This window comes from Bombina bombina, chromosome 4, assembly GCF_027579735.1.
Source record: "Bombina bombina isolate aBomBom1 chromosome 4, aBomBom1.pri, whole genome shotgun sequence".
In the NCBI taxonomy this organism is placed as follows: domain Eukaryota; kingdom Metazoa; phylum Chordata; class Amphibia; order Anura; family Bombinatoridae; genus Bombina; species Bombina bombina.
The window spans coordinates 4,291,574-4,314,158 of NC_069502.1; the positions used below are offsets into that span (position 1 = coordinate 4,291,574).

Consider the following 22,585-nt stretch of genomic DNA (forward strand, 5'->3'; position numbering starts at 1 on the left):
TTTAGAGTACAGTAGTTAAGAGCTTTATAAACCGGCGTTAGCCCAGAAAGCTCTTAACTACTGACTTTTTTCCTGCGGCTGGAGTTTTGTCGTTAGATGTCTAACGCTCACTTCAGCCACGACTCTAAATACCGGAGTTAGAAAGATCCCATTGAAAAGATAGGATACGCAATTGACGTAAGGGGATCTGCGGTATGGAAAAGTCGCGGCTGAAAAGTGAGCGTTAGACCCTTTTTTGAGTGACTCCAAATACCGGAGGTAGCCTAAAACCAGGGTTAGGAGCCTCTAACGCTGGTTTTCATGGCTAACGCCAAACTCCAAATCTAGGCCTAAATAAATTAAAAGTGAAATCATACAAATCTGTCTGACTTTCAGTGGTAGAATACAAATCTTAATCCCCTAGCACTGAAGGTGTCAAAGAGGCTCAGATTATCTAAAAACTAGAAACTTGACTTTTTCGTAACATTAATTTTGTAAATTATTTATGCTCATTACAATGAGGATCTATGTTTTGATATTTGTGTCTTTAGTTATAAAGTTCCCTTTGGTGTTTAGATCTGGTCTCCGCATGATGATGTAACACTTGGGAAAGAAGATACAGCCGAGTATCCCACTGCTGGATGCCAGGATGGCGAAGATCTCCAAAGCCACCATGTATTTGCTGTTGGAACTCAGGTAGGCTGGGATAAAGCTGATCCAGACACTGCAGAACCCTAGCATGCTGAAGGTGATCATCTGGGCTTCATTGTAACGATCAGGCACCTTCCTTACTGCAAATGCAACAAGGAAACTCATAGCAGCAAGAACTCCCAAGTAACTAACAACAATATAGAATGCAATAGGGGATCCTTCATTACACTTTAATATCATCTTCCCTGTGATGGACTGTGTGTCATAGTCTGGGTAAGGAGGAGAAGTGATTAACCACACAGTACATATAACAGCCTGACCCAATGAGCAGACAAGGACAAAACAGTAGGACATGCTGGTCCTTAGCAATTTCCTTAATTTGCTATTAGGCTTTGTGGCTTTGAATGCAATGACAACTGTAATGGTTTTAGCCAGGACAGAAGAGGCAGCAACGGTGAAAAAAAGTCCAAATACTGTTTGTCGCAGTTTACAAGTCCCCTTCCCAGGATACCCAATGAATAACAAGGAGCAGAAGAAGGATAACATGAGGGCAATGAGGAGCAAGAAGCTGAGGTCCCTGTTATTAGCTCGCACTACAGGGCTGTCCCAATTTAATATAAAAAGTCCCAACACTAATGCTGTTATTACAACCAGGACAACAGCCACAGCAGCAAGAGCAGCACCCACCGGGTCTTCATAAGAGAGGAACTCTACAGTTCTTGGAATACAGGTGTCTCTTCCTTGATTGGACCACTGATCTTCAGGGCACAAAATGCAGGCTTCCATGTCTGTAAACAGAAAACATTACATTTTTGTACAGTCAGTATAAATAATCAATACCTGATTAGCTCAAAATCAGTTAATTAACACATCAACGGCTAGATTACGAGTCTTGCGTTAGCCTTAAAAAGAAGTGTTGAGAGGTCCCAATGCTGCTTTTTAACGCCCGCTGGTATTACGAGACTTGCAGGTACAGGTGTACCGCTCACTTTTTTGGCCAGACTCGAAAATACCACAAATCCACTTAAGTCATTTGCGTATCCTATTTTTTCAATGGGACTTGCATAGCGCCGGTATTACGAGTCTTCCTAAAAGTGACCGGTACACCCTTTCCTGTCAAGCCTGGTACCGCATTTTAAAGTCAGTAGTTAAGAAATGTATGGGCTAACGCCGATGTATAAAACTCTTACCTAAAGTGCTAAAAAGTACACTAACACCCATAAACTACCTATTAACCCCCTAAACCGAGGCCCCCCACATCGCAAACACTAAAATTAAATTTTTAACCCTTAATCTGCCGAACCAGACATCGCCACCACTATAATAAATATATTAACCCCTAATCCGCTGCACTCCCGCCTCGCAAACTTTAGTTAAATTTTATTAACCCCTAATATGCCATCCCTAACATCGCCGACACCTACCTACATTTATTAACCCATAATCTGCCGCCCCCAACGTTGCAGCCACTATATTAAATGTATTAACCACTAAATCTAAGTCTAACCCTAACCCTAACACCCCCCTAACTTAAATATCATTTAAATAAATTAAATTAAATTACTATTATTAACTAAATGATTTCTATTTTAAACTAAATACTTACCTGTAAAATAAACCATAAGCTAGCTACAATATAACTAATAGTTACATTGTAGCTATCTCAGGCTTTATTTTTATTTTGCAGGCAACTTTGTATTTATTTTAACTAGGTAATATAGTTCTTAAATAGTTATTAACTATTTAATAGCTACCTAGTTAAAATAAAGACAAATTTACCTGTAAAATAAAACCTAACCTAAGTTACAATTACACCTAACACTACACTATAATTAAATTAATTCCCTAAATTAACTACAATTAAATACAATTAAATACAATTATCTAAAGTACGGAAACCCCCCCACTAAATTACAGAAAATAATAAAATAATTACAAGTTTTTTAAACTAATTACACCTAATCTAATCCCCCTAATAAAATAAAAAAGCCCCCCAAAATAATAAAAAGCCCTACCCTATACTAAATTACAAATAGCCCTTAAAAGGGCCTTTTGCGGGGCATTGCCCCAAAGTAATCAGCTCTTTTACCTGTAGAAAAAGTAAAATAACCCCCCAACATACCCCCAACATTAAAAACCACCACCCACACACCCAACCCTACTCTAAAACCCACCCAATTCCCCCTTAATTAAACCTAACACTAACCCCTTGAAGATCACCTTACCTTGAGACGTCTTCACCCAACTGGGCCGAAGTCCTCAACGAAGCTGGGCGAAGAGGTCCTCCAGACGGGCAGAAGTCTTCATCCAGACGGCATCTTCTTTCTTCATCCAGACGGCGCGGAGCAGGTCCATCTTCAATACATCAGATGCGGAGCATCCTCTTCATTCTTTATCCGACGACTGAATGAAGGTTCCTTTAAATGACATCATCCAAGATGGCCTCCCTTCCATTCTGATTGGCTGATAGAATGCAATCAGCCAATAGAATTGAGCTTGCATTCTATTGGCTGTTCCAATCAGCCAATAGAATGCGAGCTCAATCATATTGGCTGTTCCAATCAGCCAAAAGGGTTGAAGTTCAATCCTATTGGCTGATTGCATCAGCCAATAGGATTTTTTCTACCTTAATTCCAATTGGCTGATAGAATCAGTCAATCGGAATTGAAGGGACACCTTCTTGGATGAAATCATTTAAAGGAACCTTCATTCAGTCATCGGATGAAGAAAGACTAGGATGCTCCACGTCGGATGTCTTGAAGATGGACCCGCTCCGCGCCGGATGGATGAAGATAGAAGATGCCCATCTTGAGGACCTCTTCTTCCCAGCTTGGATGAAGACTTCTGCCCATCTGGAGGACCACTTTGCCTGGCTTCGTTGAGGACTTCTGCCCGGTTGGGTGAAGACTTCTGAAGGTAAGGTGATCTTCAAGGGGTTAGTGTTAGGTTTTATTAAGGGGGGATTGGGTGGGTTTTAGAGTAGGGTTGGATGTGTGGGTGGTGGGTTTTAATGTTGGGGGGGTATTGTACTTTTTTTTACAGGTAAAAGAGCGGATTACTTTGGGGCAATACCCTGCAAAAGGCCCTTTTAAGGGCTATTTGTAATTTAGTATAGGGTAGGGCTTTTTATTATTTTGCGTTTTTTTTTTTTAATTTTATTAGGGGGATTAGATTAGGTGTAATTAGTTTAAAATTTGTGTAATTATTTTATTATTATCTGTAATTTAGTGGGGGGGTTTTTCGTACTTTAGATAATTGTATTTAATTTTATTTAATTTAAGGAATTAATTTAATTATAGTGTAGTGTTAGGTGTAATTGTAACTTAGGTTAGGTTTTATTTTACAGGTAAATCTGTATTTTAACTAGGCAGCTATTAAATATTTAATAACTATTTAAGAACTATATTACCTAGTTAAAATAAATACAAAGTTGGCTGTAAAATAAAAATAAACCCTAAGCTAGATACAATGTAACTATTAGTTATATTGTAGCTAGCTTAGGGTTTATTTTATAGGTAAATATTTTGTTTTAAATAGGAATAATTTAGTTAATGATAGGAATTTTATTTAGATTTATTTAATTTATATTTAAGTTGGGGGGGTTAGGGTTAGACTTATGTTTAGGGGTTAATATATTTATAATAGTGGCTGTGACATTGGGGCCGGCAGATTAGGGGTTAATAAGTATAATGTAGGTGGCGGCGGTGTCCTGAGCGGCACATTATTGGTTAATAAATATAATGCAGGTGTTGGCGATGTTGGGGGAGGCAGATTAAGGGTTAATAAGTGTAAGATTAGGGGTGTTTAGACTCGGGGTTCATGTTAGGGTGTTAGGTGTAGACATAAAATGTTTTTCCCCATAGGAATCAATGAGGCTGCGTTAGGAGCTGAACGCTGCTTTTTTGCAGGTGTTAGGTTTTTTTTCAGCCAGCTCTCCCCCATTGATTTCTATGGGGAAATCATGCATGAGCACGTTTAGCCAGCTTACAACTAACGTAAGCAGCGCTGGTATTGAGGTGAGATGTGGAGCTAAATTTTGCTCTCCGCTCACTTTTTGGTGGCTAACGCCGGGTTTGTAAAAGCCCATAATACCAGCGCTGTCGGTGAGTGGTGAGCATAAACTGCTCATTAGCAACGCACACCATTACCGACAAAACTCGTAATCTAGCCACAATAGAGTGGGAGAGTGAGGTATTATATTGAACCCTCATAGCCTTATCGTGATTGGTTAATTAGTTTACTACTCATTATTTTTTTAAACTCTTATGAAATTTAAGAGAAACACTCCAATTCCAAACTATCTTTAGGATTAGAACTGGGAGAAACACTTCCTACAGACAGTTTAGCCTTACAATCATAGCTGGATTGAAGAGTTTGTTTTAAAACATATACGGGTAGATTACGAGTTTTGTCGGTAAAGCCGTGTGGTGCTAATGAGCAGTTTTCAGTCATGGCTCACCTACAAACAATGCTGGTATTACAGGTTTTTACAAAACCGGCGTTAGCCACAGTAAAGTGAGCGGAGAGCAAAATTTAGCTCCACATCTCTCCTCAATACCAGCTCTGCTTATGGTAGCAGTGAGCTGGCTCGTACACAATTTCCCCATAGGAAACAATGGGGCAGAGCCGGCTGAAAAAAAACCTAACACCTGCAAAAAAGCAGCGTTCAGCTCCTAACGCAGCCCCATTGATTCCAATGGGGAAATACATTTAATGTCCTACAACAGCCTAACATGCACCCCGAGTCTAAACACCCCTAATCTTACACTTATTAACCCCTAATCTGCTGCGCCCGACATCACTGACACCTGCATTATATTATTAACCCCTAATCTGCCGCTCCAGGCACCGCCGCCACCTACATTATACATATGAACCCCTAATCTGCTGCCCCTAACATTGCCGACACCTACATTATATTTATTAACCCCTACTCTGCCGCCCCAGTATCGCCCCTACCTACCTACACTTATTAACCCCTAATCTGCCGCCCCCCAACGTTGCTGCCACTATAATAAAGTTATTAACCCCTAAACCTAAGTCTAACCCTAACACCCCCTAACTTAAATATAATTTAAATAAATCTAAATAAAATTACTATAATTAAAAAAATTATTCATATTTAAAACTAAATACTTACCTATAAAATAAACCCTAAGCTAGCTACAATATAACTAATCATTACTTTGTAGCTAGCTTAGGATTTATTTTTATTTTACTAACTGTGTATTTATTTTAACTAGGTACAATAGTTATTAAATAGTTATTAACTATTTAATAACTACCTAGTTAAAATAAATACAAAAGTACCTGTAAAATAAAGCCTAACCTAAGTTACAATTACACCTAACACTACACTATAAATAAATTAATTACCTAATTTAAATTAATTACAATTAAATAAAATAAACTAAAGTAAAAAAACCCCACTAAATTACACAAAATAATAAAATAATTACAAGTTTTTAAACTAATTACACCTAATCTAATCCCTCTAATAAAATAAAAAAGCCCCCCAAAATAATAAAAAGCCCCACCCTATACTAAATTACAAATAGCCCTTAAAAGGGCTTTTTGCAGGGCATTGCCCCAAAGTAATCAGCTCTTTAACTTGTAAAAAAAATATACAATACCCCATCCCAACATTAAAACCCACCACCCCCACACCCAACCCTACTCAACCCACCCAACCACCCCTTAATAAAACCTAACACTAATCCCTTGAAGATCACCCTACCTTGAGAGGTCTTCACCCAACCGGCCGAAGTCTTCAACGACGCCGGGCGAATTGGTCCTCCAGACGGGCAGAAGTCTTCATCTAGACGGCATCTTCTATCTTCATCCATCCGGCGCAGAGCGGGTCCATCTTTGAGACATCCGACGCGGAGCATCCTCTTCTGTCTTGATTCGACTACTAAATGACGGTGATGGCGATGTCTGGTTCGGCAGATTGGGGGTTAAAAATTTTATTTTAGTGTTTGCGATGTGGGGGGCCTCGGTTTAGGGGTTAATAGGTAGTTTATGGGTGTTAGTGTACTTTTTAGCACTTAAGTTAAGAGTTTTATGGGCTAACGCCGTAGTATAAAACTCTTAACTACTGACTTTAAAATGCGGTAGGAGTCTTGACAGGAGAGGGTGTACCGCTCACTTTTAGGAAGACTCTCAATACCGGCGTTAGGAAAATCCCATTGAAAAAATAGGATACTCAATTGGCGTAACTGGATTTGCAGTATTTTTGAGTCGCAAAAAAATTGAGCAGTACACCTGTACCTGCAATACCAGCGGGCATTAAAAAGCAGCATTGGGACCTCTCATAATTGTAATCTAGCCGATAGTGAGTTAGGCGTTTTAGGTTTGTATAAAATACTGGTGTGACACTTGGGTGCTTGAAGAAGTCCATTTAATATGAGGAAGGTTTTCATGTGGTCTGGTACAGTTAGTGTCAATGTGCTTTGGGATACTAAGCCATGAGGTTGAATAGTGGTGTATGATAGGTTGTGCAAGTTAATTGTGTTAGAAGGTAAATGTGGTGTGGCCTTGGAGGCTAGGGCATTCTGGGTGGTAATTTGTTAATAGAGGTTGAGGAAGCCTAGGCAGTATGGAATTAATAAACGGGCTGTCCAGGTGGCATGGGCACCAAGAATTAAGAGGGTGATTGGGGTAAGACTGATTTTAGAAGAGCCCTGAATTAAATAAATAGATGATGGAGAAGTTAGGGTTGATAGAGGATGAAGGTCTGGTACAGTTAGTATGAATGTGCTTGGGGATAATTTTGCAATTATGTTCAATAATAGTATAGGACTATGTGGTACAGATTAATTGTGGCAGAGTCTTTGTTTAGGTTTGGTAGTAAATGGTCTACAGGATTAAAAGAACTCCCTCAAATGAGCAGTAAGAATGGTACATATTATACAATGTAACAGGATGGGGATAATAGTTCTAAGTTACAGAGTGTTACCTTGACAGTGTGTTTCAACCCAGTTTTAAAGTTAATATGTTGGTTGCTAAGCAACATCTGTACACTATGTATCATTCTCACATACACAAGTAACTTATTGTTTTTAAAAAAAGGTTAAATTCAGAAAAATTTACTTTATGCTTGGGCTCATGTTACACATAGCCACTGGGCGAGTTGGAGAGTTAAAGGAACATGAAACACTTTAAATTATAAAAGTTTTAACTTATTATTTATAATCCTTCCTTTTTTTGTAATTTAAAACTGGAAATTGTGTGGTTTCCAGTTCTGAGAACTGGACAGTGCACATATCTGTCCCTAATTAGAGACATTAGAAGTAAAGAGAGAGGAAACTGCCAAATGTAAGTTTTTCTAATAAAATGGCAAACCTTACCTACTCCTAACAACAAGCTCATAAGGTATATTTCCAACAATCTTTAATATTCCTTTATTCATGTATTCTACAACTGCAGAATCAAACCATCACAGTTTTCTTTTCTAAAAGAGACATGATACCCACATGAGATTTCAGTGAGAATTCATGAGATCACACTAAAGTAAATTTTGAATTTAGCAGATTGGCAAAATAAGCAGAGAGTAGCTGAAGGGTAACCATTTACAGTGTACTTTACATTAAGATGCTGCTCAGGTGATATTTTCTTGCCAGCTATTTATAATCATATCATTTTAAATAAAGTATATTTGTTAAGAAGACTTTATGGGGCCTATTTATCATGATGCGAGCAGACATGATCCGATATTGCGGATCATGTCCGCTACACATCGATAAATGCCGACAGCATGCGCTCTCGGCATTTATCATTGCTAGCAGGGGGTGTCAATCAACCCGATCGTATTGGATTGGTTTGATTTTTCACCGATGTCTGTCCACCGCCTTAGAGCATGCACACAGGTTATGGAGCAGCGGTCTTTAGACCGCTGCTTCATAATTTGTGTTTCTGGAGAGCCTAAAGGCTCGTCAGGAACAGGGGGCATCAAGCTCCATACGGAACTTGATAAATAGGCCCCATTATATTAATTTATTTTACGTTTCTTATAAAGCCATGTTGCAGACATGAGAAAAACAGCACATTTTAATTTGACAAAACACACAGGTCATTGAGATCCTGTTTTATAAACATTTACATAATAATAGGGGCGGGCGGACAAAGTGAAAGCAGTGGTGAAACTGAGCTCCTGTTTGGCATTTCCTGCAAGTAACTACAAATAGTCGCCTAGATTCCGAGTTTTGTTGTTAAAATACTTGCGATGCTAACGCTCCTTTTTTTTTTCCAGCGCTCACTTTAAACAACGTTGGTATTTCAAGTTTTTCTCACTGTAATACCAGCGTTGCTTACGGTAGTGGTAAGCTGGAAAAACGTGCTCATGCACGATTTCCTCATAGTATACAATGGGGCTGAGCTGGCTGAAAAAAACCCTAACACCTGCAAAAAAGCAACGTTCAGCTCCTAACGCAGCCCCATTATTTCATATGGGGAAACACTGTCTAAGTCTGCACCTAACACCCTAACATGTACACTGAGTCTAAACACCCCTAACCTTACACTTATTAACCCCTATCGCTGACACCTACATTAGATTATTGACCTGTAAACTGCCGCTCCAGATACCGCAGCAACCTACATTATATCTATGAACCCCTAATCTGCTGCCCCCAACATCGCCGACACCTACATTATATTTATTAACCCCTAACATTCCGCCCCCAATGTCGCCGCCACCTACCTACAATTATTAACCCCTAATATGCCGACCGGACATCGCCGCCACTATAATAAATGTATTAACCCCTAAAACGCTGCACTCCTGCCTCGCAAACACTATAATACATTTTATTAACCCCTAATCTGCCCTCCATAACATCGCCATCACCTACCTACAATTATTAGCCCCTAATCTGCCGCCCCCAACGTCGCCACTACTATAATAAAGTTATTAACCCCTAAACCTAAGTCTAACCCTAACACCCCCCTAAGTTAAATATAATTTAAATAAAATGAAATAAAATTACTATAATTAAATCCTATTTAAAACTAAATACTTACCTATAAAATAAACCCTAATATAGCTACAATATAACTAATAGTTACATTGTAGCTATTTTAGGATTTATATTTATTTTACAGGCAACATTGTATTTATTTTAACTAGGTAGAATAGCTATTAAATAGTTTATAACTATTTAATAGCTACCTAGTTAAAATAATTACAAAATTACCTGTAAAATAAATCCTAACCTAAGTTACAAATAAACCTAACACTACACTATCAATAAATTAATTAAATAAATTACTTACAATTATCTAAACTGAAATGCAATTAAATAAACTAAACTATAGTACAAAAACAAACAAACAAACACTAAATTACAAAAAATAAAAAAACATTACAAGAATTGTAATCTAATTACACCTAATCTAAGCCCCCTAATAAAATAAAAAAGCCCCCCAAAATAATAAAATTCCCTACCTTATACTAAATTACAAGAGTAATCAGCTCTTTTACCAGCCCTTAAAAGGGCTTTTTGCGGGGCATTGCCCCAAAGTAATCAGCTCTTTTACCTGTAAAAAAAATACAAGACCCCCCCCCAACATTAAAACCCACCACCCACACACCCCTACTCTAAAACCCACCCGATCCCCCCTTAAAAAACGTAACACTAACCCCCTGAAGATCACCCTACCTTGGGCCGTGTTCACCCAGCTGGGCCGAATTCTTCATCCAATCCGGGCGATGTGGTCCTCCATCCGGCAGAAATCTTCATCCAAGCAGGGTGTATTAGAGGTCCTCCATCCGGCAGAAGTCTTCATCCATCCACGGCTTCATCTTCAAGACCTCCGATGCGGAACATCGCGGACCTTAAATTCTATTGGCTGATCCAATCAGCCAATTGGATTGAACTTCAATCCCATTGGCTGATTAAATCAACCAATCGGATTTTTCCTACATTAATTCCAATTGGCTGATAGAATCCTATCAGCCCATTGAAATTCGAGGGACGCCATCTTGGATGACGTCATTTAAAGGAACCTTCATTTGTCGTTAGTCCGTCGGCCGAGGAGGATGTTCTGCGTCAGAGGTCTTGAAGATGGAGCCGCGGATGGATGAAGACTTCTGCCGGATGGAGGACCTCTTCTGCCCCACTTGGATGAAGACTTCTGCCGGATGGAGGACCACATAGCCCGGATTGGATGAAAAATTCAGCCCGGCTGGGTGAACACGGCTCAAGGTAGGGTGATCTTCAGGGGGTTAGTGTTAGGTTTTTTTAAGGGGGGATTGGGTGGGTTTTAGAGTAGGGGTGTGTGGGTGGTAGGTTTTAAAGTTGGGGGGGTCTTGTATTTTTTTTACAGGTAAAAGAGCTGATTACTTTGGGGCAATGCCCCGCAAAAAGCCCTTTTAAGGGCTGGTAAAAGAGCTGATTACTTTTGTAATTTAGTATAGGGTAGGGAATTTTATTATTTTGGGTGGCTTTTTTATTTTATTAGGGGGCTTAGATTAGGTGTAATTATATTACAATTCTTGTAATGTTTTTTTATTTTTTGTAATTTAGTGTTTGCTTTTGTACTATAGTTTAGTTTATTTAATTGTATTTCAGTTTAGATAATTGTAGGTAATTTATTTAATTAATTTATTGATCGTGTAGTGTTAGGTGTATTTGTAACTTAGGTTAGGATTTATTTTACAGGTAATTTTGTAATTATTTTAACTAGGTAGCTATTAAATAGTTTGTATTTATTTTAACTAGGTAGCTATTAAATAGTTAATAACTATTTAATAGCTATTCTACCTAGTTAAAATAAATACAAAGTTGCCTGTAAAATAAATATAAATCCTAAAATAGCTACAATGTAACTATTAGTTATATTGTAGCTATATTAGGGTTTAATTTATAGGTAAGTATTTAGTTTTAAATAGGATTAATTTATTTAATTATAGTAATTTTAGTTCATTTTATTTAAATTATATTTAACTTAGGGGGGTGTTAGGGTTAGACTTAGGTTTAGGGGTTAATAACTTTATTATAGTAGCGGCGACATTGGGGGTGGGAGATTAGGGGTTAATAATTGTAGGTAGGTGGCGGCGACATTGGGGGGGCAGATTAGGGGTTAATAAAATTTATTATAGTGTTTGCGAGGAGGGAGTGCGGCAGTTTAGGGGTTAATACATTTATTATAGTGGCAGTGATGTCCGGTTGGCAGATTAGGGGTTAATAAGTGTAGGTAGGTGGCGGCGACGTTGGGGCAGCAGGTTAGGGGTTAATAAATATAATGTAGGTGTCGGCGATGTTATAGACAGCAGATTAGGGGTTCATAGGTATAATGTAGGTGGCGGCGATGTCCGTTTGGCAGATTAGGGGTTAAATTATTTTATTTAATGTTTGCAATGTGGGGGGGGGCCTCGGTTTAGGGGTTCATAGGTAGTTTATGGGTGTTAGTGTACTTTTTAGCACTGTAGTTAAGAGCTTTATGTTCCGGCGTTAGCCCATAAAGCTCTTAACTACTGACTTTTTTATGCGGTAGGAGTCTTGGCGGTAGAGGCTGTACCGCTCACTTCTTCCAAAACTTGTAATACCGACGTTAGGCAAATCCCATTAAAAAGATAGGATACGCAATTGATGTAAGGGGATTTGCGGTAGCCAAAATTCGCGGAAGATAAGTGAGCGGTACACCTGTACCTCCCTGACTCGTAAACCAGCAGGTGTTAAAAAGCAGCGTTAGGACCCCTTAACGCTGCTTTTTAAAGCTAACGCAGAACTCGTAATCTAGTTTTTAAGTACTTTATTTGTGTGAAATACAGCAGGCAATCGTGATACAAGAGTGTAATAATCATTGTCATTCAACCAACAGCTTTAAATCATTGTGCTATTTCACAGTCCACTATTAAGAGAAGTTTGTAACATAGCAACTACAATTATAAGATATTTATGTATGTCTTCGATTTTCCAACACTACTTAAGTAAAATTGGCCTACTATAATAAGCATCTCCATCTCAGTCCTTTGAGGTATAAGATTCTTATATTGTAATTTTAGACAGTCACAATCTGCATATTTAAACAGAGGCTGAGGAAGAAAAGAAGAAAAATGCAGTAATTGCAGTTGAGGCTTAGTTCCCTCTAATACATTAACATCTGCATATATGGTTTCAGGTCCCCAGAGTGCCTACAAGCTATATTTAGAATTTCTATAAAAGCCTACTCTGGTCAAGTTAGAGGCTAGCAGCTGATTGGCCGTGAATTTGCAGGGTGTGGAATTGCACAAGCAGTTCACCAGAACTGCTTGTGCAATGATAAATTGCAACATCGTATGCTGTTGGCATTCAGCGATGTCTGTCAGACATGATCCGCTGAGCGGATAATGTCGGGCAGACCATTGATAAATTGGCCCCAGGGTATCAAACAAAATTGAGTTGCTATTCTCCCCTTAACTGGGCATTGAGGATATAATCTGTGTTCCTGATTGGGGATAGTATTTGGGTCTGTTGGGCTTGATCTACGGTAAGTATGTAAGGTTCCCATTTTTTCATAAAGTGAGTTGTTCTCCCCTGTAGGTCTCCAAATGCATCTGTTTGCTCTCTCTTTTTATTTGGGTAAGGACCTGTAAAATAACATTGTGAGTGAATAACAAATCTGTTTTGGGGAGATTTTGGAAGTTGAGAAATACGATTATTTGATGGGTAAGGGTCAGGGCCATTCCACCCATGGAATTCAACCATTGTTTTAGCATTCTCCAGAATTAATACAAAGCATGTGGAGTAGGTCCTAGTTTCTATACAACTTGGTGTCATGTGTGCTGTTTCCAGAAGTTTGGTATGTGCCTCTCTAATATCTGTTGAGAGTGTAGCTCATCTAACCCTCTGTTTGCTTTTCTGCACTAATGCTGTCAGTATTTCTGTATCTAATGTTTTAGACAATTTCCCACTAATATGATTTAGGGTGCTCTCATCATCTGAAGTTCCTAATGCTTTATATATTGGGGAGATTGATGTAGCCCCATGTGAGTATAGGTTGAACAACTGATAAATAGAGTTATCCTTTCCAGGTAGTTTTTTTAGAGTTTACTAGCGCTGTATTGTAATGTTTCACCTGTAAGTATGCAAAGTGGTGTTTGTGTGGTATGTCAAATAATATCTGTAAGTGTATAAAAGTGTGAAGGACCCTTCCATCTCCATCCAAGAGTTTTGAGATTGTGTCTATGACCAAGTTTTCCTCTCCGTAAATGCCAGTGTGGTTATACCCAGAATGAAGTTGAGGTGTTCCTTGTAGTGGAAGAAATTTAGTGATTTCATGATTTATTTAACAGGGGATAATGTGTGAGATATTTATATACTTTGAAGCATTCATATGTGATAGCATGTGTAGCGACCAAGATTTAACCACCTGTTGCACTAGGGTCGGAATGGTAAAACATTGCCGCAGGTCAGCCAATCAAGGACATATTTTGCTTGGGTTGCTCAACTGTAAAACTCTAGGGCCTAGATTTGGAGTTTGGCGGTAGATGGGCTGTTAAGGCTCCGCAGGCTTTTTTCTGGCCGCACCATAAATTTAACTCTGTATCGAGAGCTCAAACAAATGCTGCGTTAGGCTCCAAAAAAGGAGCGTAGAGCATTTTTACCGCAAATGCAACTCTCAATACCAGAGTTGCTTACGGACGCGGCCAGCCTCAAAAACGTGCTCGTGCACGATATCCCCATAGGAAACAATGGGGCTGTTTGAGCTGAAAAAAAACCTAACACCTGCAAAAAAGCAGCGTTCAGCTCCTAACGCAGCCCCATTGTTTCCTATGGGTTAACACTTCCTACGTCTGCACCAAACACTCTAACATGTACCCCGAGTCTAAACACCCCTAACCTTACACTTATTAACCCCTAATCTGCCGCCCCCGCTATCGCTGACCCCTGCATATATTTTTTAACCCCTAATCTGCCACTCCGTAAACCGCCACAACCTACGTTATCCCTATGTACCCCTAATCTGCTGCCCCTAACACCGCCGACCCCTAGATTATATTTATTAACCCCTAATCTGCCCCCCACAACGTCGCCGACACCTGCCTACACTTATTAACCCCTAATCTGCCGAGCGGACCTGAGCGCTACTATAATAAAGTTATTAACCCCTAATCCGCCTCACTAACCCTATCATAAATAGTATTAACCCCTAATCTGCCCTCCCTAACATCGCCAACACCTAACTTCAATTATTAACCCCTAATCTGACGACCGGAGCTCACCGCTACTATAATAAATGGATTAACCCCTAAAGCTAAGTCTAACCCTAACACTAACACCCCCCTAAGTTAAATATAATTTAAATCTAACGAAATAAATTAACTCTTATTAAATAAATTATTCCTATTTAAAGCTAAATACTTACCTGTAAAATACATCCTAATATAGCTACAATATAAATTGTAATTATATTATAGCTATTTTAGGATTTATATTTATTTTACAGGCAACTTGGTAATTATTTTAACCAGGTACAATAGCTATTTAATAGTTACCTAGTTAAAATAATAACAAATTTACCTGTAAAATAAATCCTAACCTAAGATATAATTAAACCTAACACTACCCTATCAATAAATTAATTAAATAAACTACCTACAATTACCTACAATTAACCTAACACTACACTATCAATAAATTAATTAAACACAATTCCTACAAATAAATACAATTAAATAAACTAGCTAAAGTACAAAAAATAAAAAAGAACTAAGTTACAAAAAATAAAAAAATATTTACAAACATAAGAAAAATATTACAACAATTTTAAACTAATTACACCTACTCTAAGCCCCCTAATAAAATAACAAAGCCCCCCAAAATAAAAAATTCCCTACCCTATTCTAAATTAAAAAAGGTAAAAGCTCTTTTACCTTACCAGCCCTGAACAGGGCCCTTTGCGGGGCATTCCCCAAGAATTTCAGCTCTTTTGCCTGTAAAAAAAAACATACAATACCCCCCCCAACATTACAACCCACCACCCACATACCCCTAATCTAACCCAAACCACCCTTAAATAAACCTAACACTAAGCCCCTGAAGATCTTCCTACCTTGTCTTCACCATCCAGGTTCACCGATCCGTCCTGAAGAGCTCCTCCGATGTCCTGATCCGAGCCCAAGCGGGGGGCTGAAGAGGTCCATGATCTGGTCAAAGTCTTCATCCAAGCGGGGCAGAAGAGGATCTTCCATCCGATTGAAGTCTTCATCCAGGCGGCATCTTCTATGGTCTTCTATCCGGAGCGAAGCGGCAGGATCCTGAAGACCTCCAGCGCGGAACATCCATCCGGCCCGACGACTGAACGACGAATGACTGTTCCTTTAAGGGACGTCATCCAAGATGGCGTGCCTCGAATTCCGATTGGCTGATAGGATTCTATCAGCCAATCGGAATTAAGGTCGGAATTTTCTGATTGGCTGATGGAATCAGCCAATCAGAATCAAGTTCAATCCGATTGGCTGATCCAATCAGCCAATCAGATTGAGCTCGCATTCTATTGGCTGTTCCGATCAGCCAATAGAATTCGAGCTCAATCTGATAGGCTAATTGGATCAGCCAATCGGATTGAACTTGATTCTGATTGGCTGATTCCATCAGCCAATCAGAAAATTCCTACCTTAATTCCGATTGGCTGATAGAATCCTATCAGCCAATCGGAATTCGAGGGACGCCATCTTGGATGACGTCCCTTAAAGGAACAGTCATTCGTCGTTCAGTCGTCGGGCCGGATGGATGTTCCGCGCTGGAGGTCTTCAGGATCCTGCCGCTTCGCTCCGGATAGAAGACCATAGAAGATGCCGCCTGGATGAAGACTTCAATCGGATGGAAGATCCTCTTCTGCCCCGCTTGGATGAAGACTTTGACCGGATCATGGACCTCTTCAGCCCCCCGCTTGGGCTCGGATCAGGACATCGGAGGAGCTCTTCAGGACGGATCGGTGAACCTGGATGGTGAAGACAAGGTAGGAAGATCTTCAGGGGCTTAGTGTTAGGTTTATTTAAGGGGGGTTTGGGTTAGATTAGGGGTATGTGGGTGGTGGGTTGTAATGTTGGGGGGGGGGTATTGTATGTTTTTTTTTACAGGCAAAAGAGCTGAAATTCTTGGGGCATGCCCCGCAAAGGGCCCTGTTCAGGGCTGGTAAGGTAAAAGAGCTTTTACCTTTTTTAATTTAGAATAGGGTAGGGAATTTTTTATTTTGGGGGGCTTTGTTATTTTATTAGGGTGCTTAGAGTAGGTGTAATTAGTTTAAAATTGTTGTAATATTTTTCTTATGTTTGTAAATATTTTTTTATTTTTTGTAACTTAGTTCTTTTTTATTTTTTGTACTTTAGCTAGTTTATTTAATTGTATTTATTTGTAGGAATTGTGTTTAATTAATTTATTGATAGTGTAGTGTTAGGTTAATTGTAGGTAATTGTAGGTAGTTTATTTAATTAATTTATTGATAGGGTAGTGTTAGGTTTAATTATATCTTAGGTTAGGATTTATTTTACAGGTAAATTTGTTATTATTTTAACTAGGTAACTATTAAATAGCTATTGTACCTGGTTAAAATAATTACCAAGTTGCCTGTAAAATAAATATAAATCCTAAAATAGCTATAATATAATTATAATTTATATTGTAGCTATATTAGGATGTATTTTACAGGTAAGTATTTAGCTTTAAATAGGAATAATTTATTTAATAAGAGTTAATTAATTTTGTTAGATTTAAATTATATTTAATTTAGGGGGGTGTTAGTGTTAGGGTTAGACTTAGCTTTAGGGGTTAATCCATTTATTATAGTAGCGATGAGCTCCGGTCGGCAGATTAGGGGTTAATAATTGAAGTTAGGTGTCGGCGATGTTAGGGAGGGCAGATTAGGGTTTAATACTATTTATTATAGGGTTAGTGAGGCGGGTTAGGGGTTAATAACTTTATTATAGTAGCGCTCAGGTCCGCTCGGCAGATTAGGGGTTAATAAGTGTAGGCAGGTGTCGGCGACGTTGAGGGGGGCAGATTAGGGGTTAATAAATATAATATAGGGGTCGGCGGTGTTAGGGGCAGCAGATTAGGGGTACATAGGGATAACGTAGGTGGCGGCGCTTTGCGGTTGGAAGATTAGGGGTTAATTATTTTAAGTAGCTGGCGGCGACGTTGTGGGGGGCAGGTTAGGGGTTAATAAATGTAATACAGGGGTCGGCGGGGTTAGGGGCAGCAGATTAGGGGTACATAAGTATAACGTAGGTGGCGGTCGGCAGATTAGGGGTTAAAATTGAGTGGCGGCGATGTGGGGGGAGCTCGGTTTAGGGGTACATAGGTAGTTTATGGGTGTTAGTGTACTTTAGAGCACAGTAGTTAAGAGCTTTATGAACCGGCGTTAGCCCAGAAAGCTCTTAACTCCTGCTATTTTCCTGCGGCTGGAGTTTTGTCGTTAGAGCTCTAACGCTCACTTCAGAAACGACTCTAAATACCGGCGTTAGGAAGATCCCATTGAAAAGATAGGATACGCAATTGATGTAAGGGGATCTGCGGTATGGAAAAGTCGCGGCTGAAAAGTGAGCGTTAGACCCTTTAATCACTGACTCCAAATACCGGCGGTAGCCTAAAACCAGCGTTAGGAGCCTCTAACGCTGGTTTTCACGGCTAACGCCAAACTCCAAATCTAGGCCTATATTTGTGACCAAAAGCCCTCGAGATTCAATTTAACTCATAATTCTATTTGATTTGATTCTACTCTTTTTGTTGTCCTATATGAAAGAGAATATTGACGAATTCCAGAACTTAAGGTCTGCCTTGTGTAGAACCTGAGGTATCATTTGGAGGAGGTAAAGGAGCTTTGGGAATAGGATAATTTTTATTAACCCAATCCTTTCTGAGAAGTGAAAGTTTGAGAAGTGGAAGTTTTGCCCAGTTTGAGATCAGGTCATGTGCTTCTTTTTTCAGTGGGTAGTAGTTAGCTTCATACCATTTACAAGGATTTACAGAAAGTCTGATTCTCAGGTATTTAAAGCTAGTTCAGTTTTGTCTGTGTTAAAGGGACACTGAACCCAAATTGTATATGTCATGATTCAGATAGAGCATGCAATTTTAAGCAACTTATTTACTCATATTAGCAGATTTCTTCATTCTCTTGCTCTCTTTATTTGAAAAAGAAGCTAAGGAGCCAGACAATTTCTGGTTCAGTATGCTGGACAGCATTTAGCCACCAATCAGAAAACCTAGGGTTTGAACCAAAAAAGGCCCGGCTTCTAAACTTAAATTCTTGCTTTTCAAATTAAGAGAGCAAGAGATTGAAGAAATCTGCTAATATGAGTAAATAAGTAAAGGAAGAAAAAATGATAATAGGAGTAAATTATAAAGTTGCTTAAAATTGCATGCTCTGATCACTCCCCTGCAGCTACACCTTGGCGGTATACCTCGCCTAGAACCTTCATTGCAGAGGGAATTACTGCAGCTGGTTAAAGCCATCAGTCCAGCTACCCTCCACAGTGTAAACACTGATCATATGCTTTTACAGACTACTATTGAAGAGACCAACATTTTACCTGAGTAGTACTCTTGCCCATTCCTATAGGAAACAAGGATAACATTCAAAATACTGGAACAGCCAAAAACCCTTTTCCCTCCTCCACCGGGTTGGAGTGGGGTGGTACAAGGACAACAAAAGCTACTGAATCATATCTGAGAAGCTTGAGCACTTTACTGTGTGGAAGATCGACGCCTACCCCCTGAAAACTTATCGACTCCTGTTCGAGGGCTAGGACAGTTGTAGTCGCTCCCACCCACCGATGCTGCGCATGGAGAGCTGGTAGAGTCCTGTTCCTGGTTTGGTGGATAGCGGAACCGACTTCTCACTTCCCGCCGGATCTACGCGGATGAATCCGTTGGCTGGGAGAGTGCCAGAGATAGGTGAGCCAGTCGGAATGTCCACCGCAGAGCAACTGTAAACGGCACCTAGAGGCAATTTTTCTCTTTTGACTGTAAGTGCACAGTCATCTGCCCTGCCTTTCAAGAAACTTATTCTCATCCTATAGCCGCAGCAAGAACTGCTTCTAGATTGTCACTTGAATGAAATGCTCATGATTGAAATTGTATTGTTTCAATATTACAGTTACAAAGTGCTGCTGGAACTATTGAAAGTTTTTTTTTTTTCTTTTCTTTGGGCTTATGACATTTATGCTCAAATTCTGGGTTAACTACAAACTGAAGAATCCTATTACCCTGGCCTAGATTTGGAGTTTGGCGTTAGCCGTGAAAACCAGCGTTAGAGGCTCCTAACGCTGGTTTTAGGCTACCGCCGGTATTTGGAGTCAGTGATTAAAGGGTCTAACGCTCACTTTTCAGCCGCGACTTTTCCATACCGCAGATCCCCTTACGTCAATTGCGTATCCTATCTTTTCAATGGGATCTTTCTAACGCTGGTATTTAGAGTCGTTTCTGAAGTGAGCGTTAGAGCTCTAATGACAAAACTCCAGCCGCCGGAAAATAGCAGGAGTTAAGAGCTTTCTGGGCTAACGCCGATTCATAAAGCTCTTAACTACTGTACCCTAAAGTACACTAACACCCATAAACTACCTATGTACCCCTAAACCGAGGTCCCCCCACATCGCCGCAACTCGAAGAATTTTTTTTAACCCCTAATCTGCCGACCGCCACCTACATTATACTTATGTACCCCTAATCTGCTGCCCCTAACACCGCCGACCCCTATATTATATCCAATCAGCCTATCAGATTGAGCTCGCATTCTATTGGCTGATTGGAACAGCCAATAGAATGCGAGCTCAATCTGATTGGCTGATTGGATCAGCCAATTGGATTGAACTTGATTCTGATTGGCTGATTCCATCAGCCAATCAGAAAATTCCTACCTTAATTCTGATTGGCTGATAGAATCCTATCAGCCAATCGGAATTCGAGGGACGCCATCTTGGATGACGTCCCTTAAAGGAACAGTCATTCGTCGTTCAGTCGTCGGGCCGGATGGATGTTCCGCGCTGGAGGTCTTCAGGATCCTGCCGCTTCGCTCCGGATAGAAGACCATAGAAGATGCCGTCTGGATGAAGACTTCAATCGGATGGAAGATCCTCTTCTGCCCCGCTTGGATGAAGACTTTGACCGGATCATGGACCTCTTCAGCCCCCCGCTTGGGCTTGGATCAGGACATCGGAGGAGCTCTTCAGGACGGATCGGTGAACCTGGATGGTGAAGACAAGGTAGGAAGATCTTCAGGGGCTTAGTGTTAGGTTTATTTAAGGGGGGTTTGGGTTAGATTAGGGGTATGTGGGTGGTGGGTTGTAATGTTGGGGGGGGTATTGTATGTTTTTTTTACAGGCAAAAGAGCTGAAATTCTTGGGGCATGCCCCGCAAAGGGCCCTGTTCAGGGCTGGTAAGGTAAAAGAGCTTTTACCTTTTTTAATTTAGAATAGGGTAGGGAATTTTTTATTTTGGGGGGCTTTGTTATTTTATTAGGGGGCTTAGAGTAGGTGTAATTAGTTTAAAATTGTTGTAATATTTTTCTTATGTTTGTAAATATTTTTTTATTTTTTGTAACTTAGTTCTTTTTTATTTTTTGTACTTTAGCTAGTTTATTTAATTGTATTTATTTGTAGGAATTGTGTTTAATTAATTTATTGATAGTGTAGTGTTAGGTTAATTGTAGGTAATTGTAGGTAGTTTATTTAATTAATTTATTGATAGGGTAGTGTTAGGTTTAATTATAACTTAGGTTAGGATTTATTTTACAGGTAATTTTGTAATTATTTTAACTAGGTAACTATTAAATAGCTATTGTACCTGGTTAAAATAATTACCAAGTTGCCTGTAAAATAAATATTAATCCTAAAATAGCTATAATATAATTATAATTTATATTGTAGCTATATTAGGATGTATTTTACAGGTAAGTATTTAGCTTTAAATAGGAATAATTTATTTAATAAGAGTTAATTTATTTCGTTAGATTTAAATTATATTTAATTTAGGGGGTTGTTAGTGTTAGGGTTAGACTTAGCTTTAGGGGTTAATCCATTTATTATAGTAGCGGTGAGCTCCGGTCGTCAGATTAGGGGTTAATAATTGAAGTTAGGTGTCGACGATGTTAGGGAGGGCAGATTAGGGGTTAATACTATTTATTATAGGGTTAGTGAGGCGGATTAGGGGTTAATACATTTATTATAGTAGCGCTCAGGTCCGCTCTGCAGATTAGGGGTTAATAAGTGTAGGCAGGTGTCGACGACGTTGTGGGGGGCAGATTAGGGGTTAATAAATATAATATAGGGGTCGGCGGTGTTAGGGGCAGCAGATTAGGGGTACATAAGGATAACGTAGGTGGCGGCGCTTTGCGGTCGGCAGATTAGGGGTTAATTATTGTAGGTAGCTGGCGGCGACGTTGTGGGGGGCAGATTAGGGGTTAATAAATATAATATAGGGGTCGGCGATGTTAGGGCAGCAGATTAGGGGTACATAGGGATAACGTAGGTTGCGGCGGTTTACGGAGCGGCAGATTAGGGGTTAAAAAAAATATGCAGGGGTCAGCGATAGCGGGAGTGGCAGATTAGGGGTTAATAAGTGTAAGGTTAGGGGTGTTTAGACTCGGGGTACATGTTAGAGTGTTAGGTGCAGACGTAGGAAGTGTTTCCCCATAGGAAACAATGGGGCTGCGTTAGGAGCTGAACGCTGCTTTTTTGCAGGTGTTAGGTTTTTTTTCAGCTCAAACAGCCCCATTGTTTCCTATGGGGGAATCGTGCACGAGCACGTTTTTGAGGCTGGCCGCGTCCGTAAGCAACTCTGGTATCGAGAGTTGCATTTGCGGTAAAAATGCTCTACGCTCCTTTTTTGGAGCCTAACGCAGCATTTGTTTGAACTCTTGATACCAGAGTTAAATTTATGGTGCGGCCAGAAAAAAGCCCGCGGAGCGTTAACAGCCCTTCTAACGCCAAACTCCAAATCTAGGCCCCTGTGTTTTAACAATTGTGTTACTGCCT

At 39.7% G+C, this 22,585-nt stretch overlaps 1 protein-coding gene across 1 annotated transcript in view; it reads right to left on the reverse strand.

Annotated features, from left to right (window-relative positions):
• Positions 1-504: 504 nt before the first annotated feature.
• The window catches only part of LOC128655832 (vomeronasal type-2 receptor 26-like), a 58,182-nt gene continuing 36,101 nt past the window's right edge, over positions 505-22,585 (reverse strand). The window contains exon 4 of the mRNA XM_053709390.1: positions 505-1,418. Coding sequence (XP_053565365.1) covers positions 505-1,418 — 914 coding nt within the window. The remainder of the gene's footprint in view (positions 1,419-22,585) is intronic.